The sequence below is a fragment of the Muntiacus reevesi genome, chromosome 3, assembly GCF_963930625.1.
Source record: "Muntiacus reevesi chromosome 3, mMunRee1.1, whole genome shotgun sequence".
NCBI lineage: Eukaryota > Metazoa > Chordata > Mammalia > Artiodactyla > Cervidae > Muntiacus > Muntiacus reevesi.
The window spans coordinates 92,849,191-92,863,499 of record NC_089251.1 but is presented as its reverse complement, the minus strand read 5'-3'; the positions used below and the strand labels follow the sequence as shown (position 1 = coordinate 92,863,499).

At 41.5% G+C, this 14,309-nt stretch overlaps 1 protein-coding gene across 2 annotated transcripts; it reads left to right on the top strand.

Annotated features, from left to right (window-relative positions):
- The first annotated feature begins 5,948 nt into the window (after positions 1–5,948).
- LOC136164548 (tubulin beta-4B chain-like) lies at positions 5,949–7,516 on the top strand. Of its 2 annotated transcripts, XM_065929652.1 has the most exons (2): positions 5,958–6,296; positions 6,413–7,516. In XM_065929652.1, the coding sequence occupies exons 1-2, from the start codon at positions 6,102–6,104 to the stop codon at positions 7,355–7,357; spliced, it is 1,140 nt and encodes a 379-aa protein (XP_065785724.1). In that variant the 5' UTR covers positions 5,958–6,101; the 3' UTR covers positions 7,358–7,516. The 2 variants fall into 2 exon arrangements, with proteins under 2 accessions (XP_065785723.1, XP_065785724.1); XM_065929651.1 differs by having other exon boundaries at positions 5,949–7,516.
- Positions 7,517–14,309: the final 6,793 nt, after the last annotated feature.

The following is a 14,309-nucleotide window of genomic DNA, read 5'->3' as shown; positions in this document are numbered from 1 at the left end:
TTTCTCTTTCTTTGCTATTACTTTATTTAGAATTATTGAGTTATTTTTGTAAGAACCCTAAAATGGACTTTCCTAGAACTTTCTTTGATTTTGGCCTTATGGGAATCTTTTTTAAACTTACTTTTAATTGGAGGATAATTATTTTGCATAATTTTATTGAATATAAGTTTGTTTACAATGTTTTATGTATACAGCAAAGTGATTCAGCTGGTAAAGAATTCGCCTCAATGCAGGAGACCCCTGTTCAATTTCTGGGTTGGGAATATCCCCTGGAGAAGGAATAGGCTACCCACTCCAGTATTCTTGCCTGGAGAATCCCCATGGACAGAGGAGCCTAGCAGGTTACAATCCATGTGATCACAAAGAGTTGGACAAGACTGAGCGGCTAATACACAGTCTGATTCTTTTCCCATTATAGGTTATTACAAGATATTGATTATGGTTCCCCATAATCAGAACTTATTTATCTATTTTATACATGAGAGAGTGTGGTCTTTATTTACTAATTACCTCATTGAGGACTTGGAGTCTGCAGTTCTCAGGATGAATTTTACTCTATCAGGGCATTAAAATGATGTGTGGGAGGAGCATCGGTGGAAAAAAAATTAAAATTCTGGAATCTCTGAGCTGTAGTAAATATTTTTAGGAACCCAGTTGCTATAACCTCACAAGGAACCACCCGCATGAGACTCTAAGTTGCATATCTGAGCAGTTGCAAATGGCCATTCTTAAAAAAGGTAGCAACCAGAAAGAACTGACGTTTTCCCCTTGTTACCACTCAGTTCTCCACATGGGAGAATTTATCAGATACTGACCTGATGTGCCAGTAACCGACAGCCCCTGTTCCTCTTTAGAGATGACTTTCTACAGACAGGGTCAGAAGAGATCTGCCCACATAGAGTTAAGTTCCTTTTTTCTGTTCAAAGAGTAAAGGCTCAGCTCTTCTCAAGTCTGAGCCAGAAGTGCTCAGTTCCCAATTTCCAGTGCAGAGGTGAACACTGTGGAAAGCGACACTCATAGCTCTGAGGCTTAAAATCACTGTTCAGACAAGGAATTGGACCCTTCTGTCACTATGCTGTTAGTTGAGCGTGTATTATGTGTCCACCTCTGCTCCAGGTGCTTGAGATAAGTCAGTGAACCCAACAGGCAGAAGCCCCTGCTCGTGGAGCAAAAGATATTGGTTTATTGACTTGGTTCGCTGGTGGCTCAGTGGTAAAGAATCTGCCTGCCAATGCAGAAGATGTGGGTTTGACCCCTGGGTTGGGAAGGCCCCCTGGAGAAGGAAATGGCAACTCACTCCAATATTCTTGCCTGGAGAATCCCACGGACTAAGGAGCCTGGCGGGCTACAGTCTATGGGGTCGCAAGGAATCAGACACAACTGAGCAACTAAACAACAACCATCCACAACTCCAGCATTCCTGTGAAGACTGTTATCAAAACAACCCAATTCCTTTTTCACGCAGTGTTGGCCTCCAAACCTTGCTTACAATCAAAGGCACTTTAATAAGCACTTCAAGATGCGCTGATTAAAAATGGCAACATGGACAGAGAACACTAGTCTACTATTTCTGTGGGGCTGGAATTGTCAATGCAGTGAACCAGTGAAAATCCCAAATGTTATGTTTGGAGTTCAATTCAGCCAAACCTACCGTGAACCAGTTCCAGGAATGAGGTGCGCAGGTGAGGGTTCAAACCCTCCAGTCAGTCTCCATGGGGGACCAGTTCTGTCTGTCTTCATATTCAAAAAGCCCGCAGCTCACCTCTGCAGACAACACCCCCAGAAGGGTGGCCTGTAGCTTTTGGGGGTCTCCGAGAGTACCAGCTGGATGCCAGCCAGCCATTCAGAGGTGCAAGCTGTCCTGCCTCCAACCAGCCCCACAGCCCTCCAGTTCCCGGAGAGGTAGAATGGCTGGCCTGTGCATGCCCATCCTTCTTCCTGTCTTCATTTCTCATTTATCTTTATCAGTGCATGTCTGGAAAACTTAATTGCTGTTATTTCCATCTTGAACAGGCTAATAAGGATCAGGAAAGAAAAAGCTTTTTTTCCCCCTTCTCCCTAAATTTGCCCACAAAAATAAAATAAATAATTATAATAATAAAAACAATAAAATAAAGGCCCATATTGATAAGGGAACTCTCACTCAAATCTTTGACTTTCATGAAAACAGGATGCACAGCCTTGCTCCTAGGTTTCTTTGGGGCGTTGCATTCACCGGCGTAAATAAACCTACTGCTTGTGAGCTGGGAAAGCTGCTATTTTAAAGATGAAAAAATTTCAGCTTCTGGATGGCTGCTTTCATTTAACACAGCTTCAAATGAATTTATGAACTGTTCTATAATGTTTTCTGCATACACCAAATGGCAGGCTTTAGGCAGAAACCCAATATATGTTTAGTTAGTATATAATAAACATAATATTTACATGGGCGATGCACTGTGTTAAGAATCTAGAGGAGATGCTCTATAAACTGTCATTGAATTCTCTAACATAGAGTTCTACACCAAGTGGTCCATCAAGATCCCAGGAGAATTTTTGCAGAGAGACATGGACCACCCCTAGTACACACACAAACACACACACACACACACTCACACGCACACACACACACACATGTTTGTTGGCATGTGCATGTAAGCGCACAGACCTGGGTCTCCTTCATTTAAAAAAAAGAAAAACTCTAATCAAAATCTTGACAACAATCTCATTTTCTTTGGCCGCTAGAATGACAATGTTATTTAAGATATTGTTTTTAACTTTCAATATATCTCTGCGGTTTTGAAGAATGTTTCAGGGCCTAAATGTATATATACATATATATGTCTATATATATTTAATCCAAGTAGATAGAGAAGTTAGTTCATTTCTTAAGCAATAAACAGAGAGCAGGGAGGTGCTGAATAAACGTGTTTAGATGGAATTTTTCCTTTGAAAAGCCCACTAGTTAGGCCCTATAACACCTCGGTTGATATTTCTACAGTGCAAACACGATAGTGGAAATTAAGTTGCTCCAGCAAATTCAGTTTTGTGGAAATTTGTTATGAATAAAATACTGCTGTTGGCTCTAGAACATTGAATTTATCCCCCAAATAATATCCCAGAAATACCACTTCAGACGAAATCAACTCTAAATAATTGATAAATTCAGTTTGTTTAGAAACCTTTTGACCTCTGTAATAGAAAGTAAAAACACATTTCAGTTATTAGAGTCACATATATTCCCTCTGGTAAGAGGAGCTTTTAATTTTAAGCTGGGCTCTGTAGGGGCCATTTGATAAAGCTGCGAGAAATTTTTCAACTGCTGCTGTTGGATTTGGGTCAACCTCCTTTGGGAAAATGGAAAAAGATAAATTGGTAGTTTTTCATAACACACAAGGAAACTTCAGAGATTTTAAACATTAAGACCTATTGGAAGTGAAAGATTTTTGGTAGCCTCCTCAATTTCCCATCCCCCAAATCTCTCTCTTAATTCTCTTCCTCTCTTTTCTTTAGAAATAAGATTTAAATGTTTGTGCTATTAAAATAAACAAACAGGGAATCAGCATTTCCCATTAATGTTAGGCATTTCTTTTTTTACATAAGAGTTATTGTTCTTATCTGCCATGTTTAATGCAATTCTAAAGTTTCATATAGAAAATAGCAAGGTACTATTTCAACTATTATTTTAAGGGTTTTTTTTTTTTTATGTAAACCATTTTTAAAGTCTTCAACTGAATTTGTTATAATATTACTTCTATTTTATGGTTTGATTTTTTTGGCCACAAGGCATGTGAGATCTTAGTTCACCAATGGGGAGTCGAACCCACACGCCCTGCCTTGCAAGTCAAAGTCTTAACCACTAGACCACCAGGGAAGTCCTTCACTATTTTCTTAAACATTTGTTACAAATACACTTATTAAATAATTTTATTGACTATTTCTCTTTGGTGATAAAAGGCATAGCTTGGCAAAAGTTCTCCAACATGGCTCTCCATGTTGAAAAAAATGCACAAATAGCAAAAGATTTACATTTATAACAGTATTATCAATATCATTCATAAGTATTCAAAAACACAACCTTTCTTTATGATGAAGAAACTGAAATTTTAAAAATTCATCTCTATTGTTACATTTACCTAAGATGTGCTTCAATTATACAACTCAAGGAAGTAGATTTTTATCAGTACTTTCTAAATGTTGTATGTTAAGAATTTACATGGAAACTATGTTTCTATGATCCAGTATGCCTAGCAAGACCTCAGTTGTATGTGGACATTTATTTATTACACTGTGGACTTGTGAGACAAAGGATTATATCTGTTCTTTATATGTTCCTTATGAACCCAATTTGCCCTTTTTCATATAATAGATGATTTAAAGTCTTCACTTTTGGAAAGTCTTAACCCTGACTCAAACATCAGAAGCAGGGATAGAGGTCTTTCCCTGGGGGCTTCAGATTCTGTTTTTCAAAGCTCTCCACAAATTTCTTTGCTTCCCCATCAGATTCTACCCCTTCCCTCTGCCTCCTCTTCATCATTTCTTGGACCAGCACCTCCTCTTCCAAGGAACGTATTGAATTCCACATGTACCAGGCACCCAGGCTGGTCAGAATGGCTAGATTCCCAGGGTTCCTGGATAAAGATACAGTTGGGGACCCAAAAAAGTGGAAGAAAGTTTCTTGTTCTGTGGCAAAATACACTGACTTTTGATAGTGATCTCATCCTTCTGCTTGACTTTGCAGGCACTTGACTGAAAGAATATTGGGAATTGGTATAGAATCATGAAAGAAAAAAATACACCTAAATAAGGGACTTCGCGAGTGGTCTGTGTCTAAGACTCTGTATTTCCAAGGCAAAGGGCTCCAGGTTCAATCCCTAGTCAGGGAATTAGATCCCACATCCCACAGCAAGACTCAGTGCAGTGGAAGTCATGTCTGAGTCTTTGCAGCCCCATGGACTGTAGCCCACCAGGCTCCTCCGTCCATGGGATTTTCCAGGCAAGAATACTGGAGTGGGTTGCCCTTTCCTTCTCTAGAGGATCTTCCCAACCTGGGGATCAAAGCCGAGTCTTCCACATTGCGGGCAGACTTACCATCTGAGACACCAGGGAAGCTTCAAGACTCGGTACAGTCAAATAAATAAATATATAGATATAGGCTTCCCAGGTGGCACTAGCGGTAAAGAACTCACTTGCCAATGCAGAAAAAATGAGACACAGGTTCAATCCCTGGGTTAGGAAGATTCCCTGAAGGAGGGCATTGCAGCCCACTCCAGTACCCTGGCCTGGAGAATCCCATGGACAGAGGAGCCTTGTGATCTACCGTCCATGGGGTCACAAAGAGTCAGACACGACTGAGCAAAGAACACTTACACTCATTTCAGCAACATTACTGACCAGAAGCAAAAGTTTAAAACAACACAAAGTCTGTTGAAAGGTGAATAAATGAACAGTATGTGTTCCACAGAATGGAATATTTTTCAGTCTTAAAAAGGAAGAAAATTCTAACATGTGCTACAACATGGATGAACCTTGAAGACCATTGTGTTAAGTGAAATAAGCCGGTCACAAAAGGACAAATATTGTATGATTCCACTTACATGAAGTACCCATGGTAGTCAAATCCACAGAGACAGAAAATAGGAGGGAAGGTGCTAGGGGTTGCAGGAAGGGACACGGAGAGTGTTTAACAGACAGAGTTTCAATCTGGAAAGACAAAGTGATTTTCAGATGGTGGTGGTGATGGTTATACCACAATGTGAATGTCTTTAAAGGCACTGAGCTGTATATTTAAACATGATTTAACTGGTACATTTTATGTTATACGTATTTCTCCACAATAGTAAAGGACCAATGTCACCACTCACTGAAATCTCATGATAAAGATAAATCCAGTGTGAGTAGATCATCCTATTCAATCCAAATAAAAGTGTGCCCAAGATGATAAGCCCAAGTTAATATTTTTGAGAACTCTGCGCGCCCGCATTTCGGCTTTCGCTCCCGTCTCTCCTCCGCAGCCACCCCTGCTGCCGCCGCCGCCGCCATGAGGGAGATGGTACACCTGCAGGCCGGCCAGTGCGGCAACCAGATCGGCGCCAAGTTTTGGGAGGTGATCAGCGACGAGCATGGCATCGATCCTACCGGCACCTACCACGGGGACAGCGACTTGCAACTGGAGCGAATCAACGTGTACTACAACGAGGCCACCGGTGGCAAGTATGTGCCCCGCGCCGTGCTCGTGGACCTGGAGCCGGGCACCATGGACTCTGTGCGCTCGGGGCCCTTCGGGCAGATTTTCAGGCCGGACAACTTCGTCTTCGGTCAGAGTGGCGCCGGGAACAACTGGGCCAAGGGGCACTACATGGAAGGTGCAGAGCTTGTTGACTCAGTGCTGGATGTCGTGAGGAAGGAGGCGGAGAGCTGTGACTGCCTGCAGGGCTTCCAGCTGACCCACTCCTTGGGCGGGGGGACTGGGTCTGGGATGGGCACCCTCCTCATCAGCAAGATCCGGGAGGAGTATCCAGACAGGATCATGAACACCTTCAGCGTGGTCCCGTCGCCCAAGGTGTCAGACACCGTCGTGGAGCCCTACAACGCCACTCTCTCGGTCCACCAGCTTGTAGAGAACACAGATGAGACCTACTGCATCGATAATGAGGCGCTGTACGACATCTGCTTCAGAACCCTGAAGCTGACCACCCCCACCTACGGTGACCTGAACCACCTGGTGTCAGCCACCATGAGTGGGGTCACCACCTGCCTGCGCTTCCCAGGCCAGCTCAATGCTGACCTGCGGAAGCTGGCTGTCAACATGGTCCCCTTCCCCCGCCTGCACTTTTTCATGCCCGGTTTCGCCCCGCTGACCAGCCGGGGCAGCCAGCAGTACCGGGCGCTGACGGTGCCCGAGCTGACCCAGCAGATGTTTGATGCCAAGAACATGATGGCCGCCTGTGACCCGCGCCACGGCCGCTACCTGACCGTGGCTGCCGTCTTCCGGGGCCGCATGTCCATGAAGGAGGTGGACGAGCAGATGCTTAATGTGCAGAACAAGAATAGCAGCTACTTTGTCGAGTGGATCCCCAACAACGTGAAGACGGCCGTGTGCGACATCCCGCCCCGCGGCCTGAAGATGTCGGCCACCTTCATCGGCAACAGCACGGCCATCCAGGAGCTGTTCAAGCGCATCTCGGAGCAGTTCACGGCCATGTTCCGGCGCAAGGCCTTCCTGCACTGGTACACGGGCGAGGGCATGGACGAGATGGAGTTCACCGAGGCCGAGAGCAACATGAACGACCTGGTGTCCGAGTACCAGCAGTACCAGGACGCCACGGCCGAGGAGGAGGGCGAGTTTGAGGAGGAGGCCGAGGAGGAGGTGGCCTAGAGCCGCCGGAGCCGGGAGGCCGAGGCCGTGGGAACTCTTTATTCACTCACAGCTGCTCTGGTAGTCTGTCTCACTGTGTGTGTGCTTTCCTGTCCTGACATCACGTTCTGTACAGCCGCCACCATTAAAGCGTTTTCATAGTGTCAAAAAAAAAAAAAATATTTTTGCCACTTTCTCTGTTTCCTGTTCTCTCTTTGGCCACATCTGTCATGTTGCCTTACCTCCACTACCAGTGTTGAGAGGGTTCCTGGTCTTGTTCTTGACTCTAAAGAAGCTGCCTCTAGACAACCCAAGGGCTAGTTTCTCAAAAGTCCTTCTTAAGACTGGGACACTTTCTCTACTGCCAATCTACTAAGAATCCATGTTAAGCAGGAACGGTTGGTTCCATTAAACTGATGAATCAAAACATATTTGTTCATCTTTGAAGACACCAGCGTTCTGTGGATTCACATGATTTTGGTTTTTGATTACAAAGATTCTTCAGATACTTGTATGACCTAGTTTTTTCACACTTAGAATAAGCTCTAGATTAGTCATAATGAAAGCACGTTCTGGACTTCCCTGGAGGTCCAGTGGCTAGAAGTTCACCTTCTAAACAGGGGGTGTGAGTTCCATCCCCGGTAAGGGAGCTCAGATCCCACACCCCTTGAGGCCAAAAAGTCAAAACATAAAACAGAAACAAGATTGCAACAAATTCAATCAAGACTTTAAAAATGATCCATATAAAAAAATATCCTTTTTTCAAAAACGCAGTCAATTAATTTCCATAAGTCGAATGTCCTCATCCACAATCCACAATGTGTCAGAATTTTAAGTGAGTCCTAAGCATTTGTCACAGATAAATTGTTCTTTCCTTTTATCCTTATTCTTGTACTTACATCCATTAGAGCAGGTCTATCATAGCCTTAGTTTCCCCAGCATTAATTCAGAAATGATTTAAAGTTCTGTCACCCAAAACCAGATCGAACCTTCCAGAAAGAAGCAAACTGCCATTTACAATGTTATGCATTGGTTTTGTAAAGTGTTTCAGAGTCAATTTCTGTAACTAGTTTAAGCTCAATTCCCAGTTTGCTCAGACGACATCTCTTGTATCTGTCTTATGCCATGTCAATTCAAGTCGATGAAAGTATCTTTCACATGATTGAAAAATAATTTCATAATTGAGCTGACATGCTATCAATAGCTAAATTCCTTATCATTAGAATGTTTGTTATATAGAGAGCTTATTTTCTTTATTTTCATAGCTAATTCTGGCAAAGATCAAATTAAAGGTACTATTTGAGAAAAATCTTCCTAGCTCTCCTAAACAAACCAGCCTTTGACAAGCACCCTGGTGCCCAGTTACATGCTTGAAATTTGTTGCCTGATCATTTGACCCCAAGTCCTGCTTTTATTACATCAATCACTCACTCAACAACTTCTTTTTCCCTCAAAAGATTTTTTTTGGTGTTCACAAACTCCTGGTTGTGAAACGTGAGTTCCATGTGGAGACCTCATATGATGTGGCACTTTGTTTTCCTGGGAAAAGAGGTAAGTTTTTTCATGTTTGTCTGTGCACACATCTTTACGTTTTAAAAATATATATATGCTAGAATAGAATGAGTCCTTTACTTTCAACAACGTCATAAAAAGAATTTGGTCTCAAAAGATTTCACTTTACTTATTTTAAATGACATACATTATATTTGTATGCTATGTCTATGCCCCTTTAATTCACATACATTATGTTTATAAATAAACATTAAAAGTACGCCACTAAATATATCCCTTTCCCTCTGAAACCCAGAATAAATGCATACAGATAACAGCCTACCCTCATGGCTTGTTGAATTTACCCATTAAAATAAAATCTTTATGACTCCACATGAGTATCATCTGTCCTAGTCTTTCAACCAGGGTCCAGTCAATGCTTAACTTCCTGTTGGGTATTTTAATGAAAACAGCTACAATTCCTTCCCAGTCCATATCCCAGACTGTGGATATGTTCCCCAACCAAATCAGGAAGTCTGTCCCCTCTGAGGACACAGCTGTGATCCTAGATTTCAAATCTTGTGCCATCTTGGATTCATTCCTTAATCCCAGTATTAGTCCAATGACACCAGTCTGTCACTGATCCAGTGTGAACTGTTTAGGGAGTACCAGGCTCATTCTGTCTCTGAAGTTTCTAGAACCCATCTCTTTCTCCTCACACCTCCGGTCATTCTCATTCAGGTTCCTATCCCCTCTTGCTGGATTCCTGCAATTGTTGCCTCTTCTGCCCCATCCCCCACACCCCCTCCCCCCACACACACATCAGCAGACAGCAAACCCACCTATGTCTAAACAATACCTTGAAAAGCTCTCTTTCGTTAAGTCAGGCTACTACCAGATCCATTGATTCGCATTGTACCACGTGGAATCTGAACTCATTTACTTAGTCACTGGCCACTTATTAAACATCTGATATACCTACAATTCCTGTCTTTCCAGCCTGCTTCCCATCATTACCCAATAGGTGATATGGACTCCACCATAATATGGATTCAATCATAATATGGGCCACCATAAAATAGATACCATCAGAATAAGGGCTCCATCAGAATAAGAGCTCTGTCATAATATGGACTCCACAATAATATGGACCCCACCATAATATGGACTCCGTCATAATATGAGCTCTGCCATAAAATAGACCATCTTAATAAGGGCTCCATCATAATAAAGGTTCCATCATAAAAAGGGCTCCACAATAATACGGACTCTGGGCTATTTCTGCTTCCAACACCATCTCTTCTGCTCTTTTTGCACCTCTAATCGTCTCTATTCTTTGTTTCCTCAATCCAAATCACTTCTACCTGGGAAAACTTTACTGATAATTCCAAACACTGTTGACATTCAATGCTGAAAAACATTGAATCAGTTCAATCCAGTCTCATATTGACCCTTTATCATCGAGTATACTTTCTTGCCAACCCATTCATAAACTCATTCATGTGAGAATCCTCATTCTGCATTCTTCTTTGGGGCACCCAGAGCACTTTGCTTGTGGAGGAAACACGCTGAGTAACACACATCCCTCAACTCCCTCCCATCTGTCTGCTGTATACACTAGATCCCCCAAGGACAGCAGAGGGCAGCGAATAACGTGAGCTATCATTCAACAAGAACTGACCATCTTCAGGAGAGAGACGCAGTTGGATCACTCCAAGGGAAAGTCATTTGGCAAAAGTCAGGCCACGTTTGTAGGTAGTGACATCCTCACTCTAGCAGACAATGATGTCTGGTCCAAAAAAACATTTTTGGAGCTGCTGAGCTAGAGTTCTTCTGATTATTTGCCTACTCAAGATTGTACGTATCCATACATGCTCAAATTATTAGGGTGGGTGGGACTGTCTACAACATGCCCAAGATTGAGATCTTGGCCTCAGCTCTCTGACTGATTTGCATGGACAGACCCTGTCAATATGTTTCTGGAGAGTCTGGTGAAAAATACAGGAATAGAGATCAGAAATTGCATTTCCTGCTTGGCATCCAAGAGGGGAGATTTGAAGGGTGGGAGCTGGCGTCCCGGTTGGCTGGGAGACAATTGTATCAGAGTGTTCTGTTTTGTTCTGGCTGGATAGTGTCTGCTTATCAAAAGCAGGAAATTGTATTTTAACTTGGATCTGTAGGAAGCCTGCCAGGGCGGGGCTGATCTGGTGAGGCGGGTGGAGGTGGGAGGCGGTCCAGGGCAGAGAACAGTCAGTGCTAGACCACTGCAAGGCCTCCGGCAACAGCAAGGAGAAGCTCAGCAGGAGTAAAAACTGCTTTAAAAAACAAAACACAAGACCTGGGTTGAAGATGTGAACAAGCTTGTCTTCTCCAGATGGGAAGAAACTGAGGAGCTGTTTTCTGCTCTGGAGGGGAACACGGGTCCCCCTATAGATCAGGGGCTCCTTTACCAACTACATCATAGGAGAGCTGACTCAGTTATAGTCCCGAAGAGGAAATAAGCAGAGAAGTTGTTTGATGCCAGATCTCAGGCCTCATTGATACTGAGATAGGAATATCTTTGTGCCAGGAAGGAGCATGCAGGAGAAATGAAGGGAAAGCATATTTTTGTGAGCGGTCTTTTGTTTGTGCTGAATTTCTAATGAACGTGGTAAGAGACTTGAGCACTAATTTTAGCTAATGAAAAGACAATGAGAGCTGTTGGGGAACTTTAATATACAGGAATATGAAAGCAGCATCACATTTATTCACTCTTCTGTAAACAAAAGCAAATAAATACTAATTGGACATTCAGCAATTAAAATTCAATCTAAGAGAATGAGTAGAACTAGTTTATTCTTACCTTTTAAATAGGTGTTCAGAAAGTATGGGATTCATCTGCTTTCCGAGTGAAAGGTGTGTGTATATGTGTTCTGGAGAAATGAAAAAGTCAAAGTCAGGCTTCAAATATTGTATGTATATAAATATATATATATGGATATCTGATATACATATATACACACATGGAGAGAGATATAAGGAATCTGTTAGAAAGCAAAACAGCATGAGAATATTACTGAAGTCACAGCTAAAAGTCATAGGTAAAAACATGAAATAATTTCTCTTCTTAGACTTTTCATTCTTTTATATTCCCATAACTCAGGACACATTATAATGAGCATTCTGACATTAATTATTTGCGTAAACAGCAAATTAAATACACAAAAATGCTATTATATTTTTCAAAATGTTGGTTTGTGTTTTTTTTTTCTGTTCACCTTATAATAGTTTTTCAGTAAGGAAACCACTAGAGTGGGTGTTTTCTTTTATTTTACTGTGACTGGTATTTCATCTTCTGTAATAATATTAAAGAAATGCAAGTGAGAAAATAAACCAGTTCAACTAAGGTTTATCTTCATTTTTAAAAGTTCTGTATTTGAGAATGGTGCACACTGACTTGGAACCAGACACTCACTAGGTAGATTTTCTGCAGTATATTTAGTATAGAAGTTTAAGCAGAGAATATTTTGAAAGTAAAACTAAAAGAGAGAGGATTCAGATATAAAGAAACAGTTTGTGCCATTTTTTTTAATGTTAATGCTTATAAATCTATTTAATTGAAATGTTACTAAAGGCCTAGGACTCCATTTTGTATTGAAGTATTTCCAGCAATTAAGATTCCGTGTGTTTAAAAAAATTTTTTTCACTGTTGCAGCAGTTCTCCTTTCACTGTAGGAGCCTAGACCATATTTTTTTATTTTCTTACATCCCAAGCAGCTCTGGTTAAAACATAGTTAATGTACCAACTGCAATTAGCCAACTGTCAAAGGCTCAACCGTTGATAAGCTTCATTTAACTAATTTGAGAAGTGGAAGTTTGAATTTTTTTTTTTTCCAGGAAGGTAACTTCTTTCCTTATTTCCTGTCAAGAGAGCCAAGTCCTGTGACCTGTGGTTAAAAGGGCTCTTTGTAATTAAGACAGGGGGTCTCCAAGTGAACTGGTTCTCACAGTAGGAGGGGAAAAGGGAGAGGGAAAGAGAAGGGAAAGGGAGGAGATGGAAGAGGAGGAGGAAGAGGAGCAAGCGTGACACCCCTTAACCCAGGATGTGAGCACAGCCAGGGCCGGTCCCCTGAGCCCTGGGCCACCTGGCCATCTTCGGCGCCATTGGCTCTGTGTCCTTTTATGGAGCAGGAGTCTATTAAGACCTTGGTGAGCTGACCTGTCGTGGGGAGGTGCCCCCTCTGCAGTGTCCGTGCATAGACAACCAGAAACTGATCAACCGTGTTATATCAATAACATTCTCACACCAGGTTGTGTAAATTGATCTTTTACAATTTCTCTCGGTGACAGTCTCTGTAACCAACAAGATAAATCATTCCTCCTGTGGCTTTTTTATTGATTGCTGAGACCTGTATAAAAATTACACTGCTCAAGCTGTGAAGTGAACATCCTCATAAAAGAAGACTTTTTATTTACAATCAAAATATGTTTGGGCCCAGATCAAGTGCAGATTTACAAGCTCTGAACTACAAGAACGGTGAAATTTAAAAGACTTAGAGAAATCTAAAAATTAAAAAGAAACACTGCCCCTCCCACCAAAAAAAAAAAAAAAAAGCCATCACAATTTCAAGAATACACACAATGTGCCTCAGTTTAAGACCATGATTTTTTTTAAAGAAAAGCTTTACACATTTGACGCTAAGCTTAACAGACAGCCATCTGCTAAAATAGCAAGACAGAAAAACTGCCACAACCAAATTAATCTTTCTATTTTGTCAAGAAAGCTTTGGTAGCTTAGACAAAATCATAGAACAAGACACACTTCAAAGATGAGACTTGATCTTTTTTAAGAAGTTTAATTCGCATTATTTTGCAATCATAAAAGTATCTTTAGTTCTGCTTGAGGAATAATTTACAATTCTGGAGTACTTAGAGTTCTTAAATGTCGTTGAAATACAGACAATTGATATCTTTGAATATATGTTTTACACAAATAGCATCTTGAAATATAAAGTCTTTTTTCTTTTCAATACTAATTTTACATTCTACTGCAGGAATAAACCTACTCGCCATTTAAAAACATTGTGTTGAAAGAGTTTCAAAGTGAAAATGGAAACTGCATTTTTTTTTTCTTAAACTTCTTTTCAAGTCAGTTTTCCTTCTGGTGCCCAACTTTGAATCACCTGCTAATAAATACAATGACATCCAAAATCCGCCTTTTAGAAAAGTGCAAAAGAAAAATGTCAAATATTTTTGCATCCTAGCATGAGTTAATGATGTTTATAAAATAAAATGAATTACCCTAAGTTATCGCGATCCTGAAACCACTTCCCATGCGCGCCCTGTGAGGAGGGTATTGTGTTTCAATTCAAACAGCGTTTCACAGACCTAAGAATCCAAGCATAGCCTTTTGTATACATCTAAGAGGGGACGACAGAGATGGTCCTTTTTGTTCCTTCCCCTTGAGCCTCTGCCCGGTTTCTCTGAAGCTGGGCTCTTTCTT

Coding starts and splice junctions, on each gene's coding strand:
- LOC136164548 (XM_065929651.1), top strand. CDS start 6,020: ATGAGGGAGATGGTACACCTGCAGGCCGGCCAGTGCGGCAACCAGATC.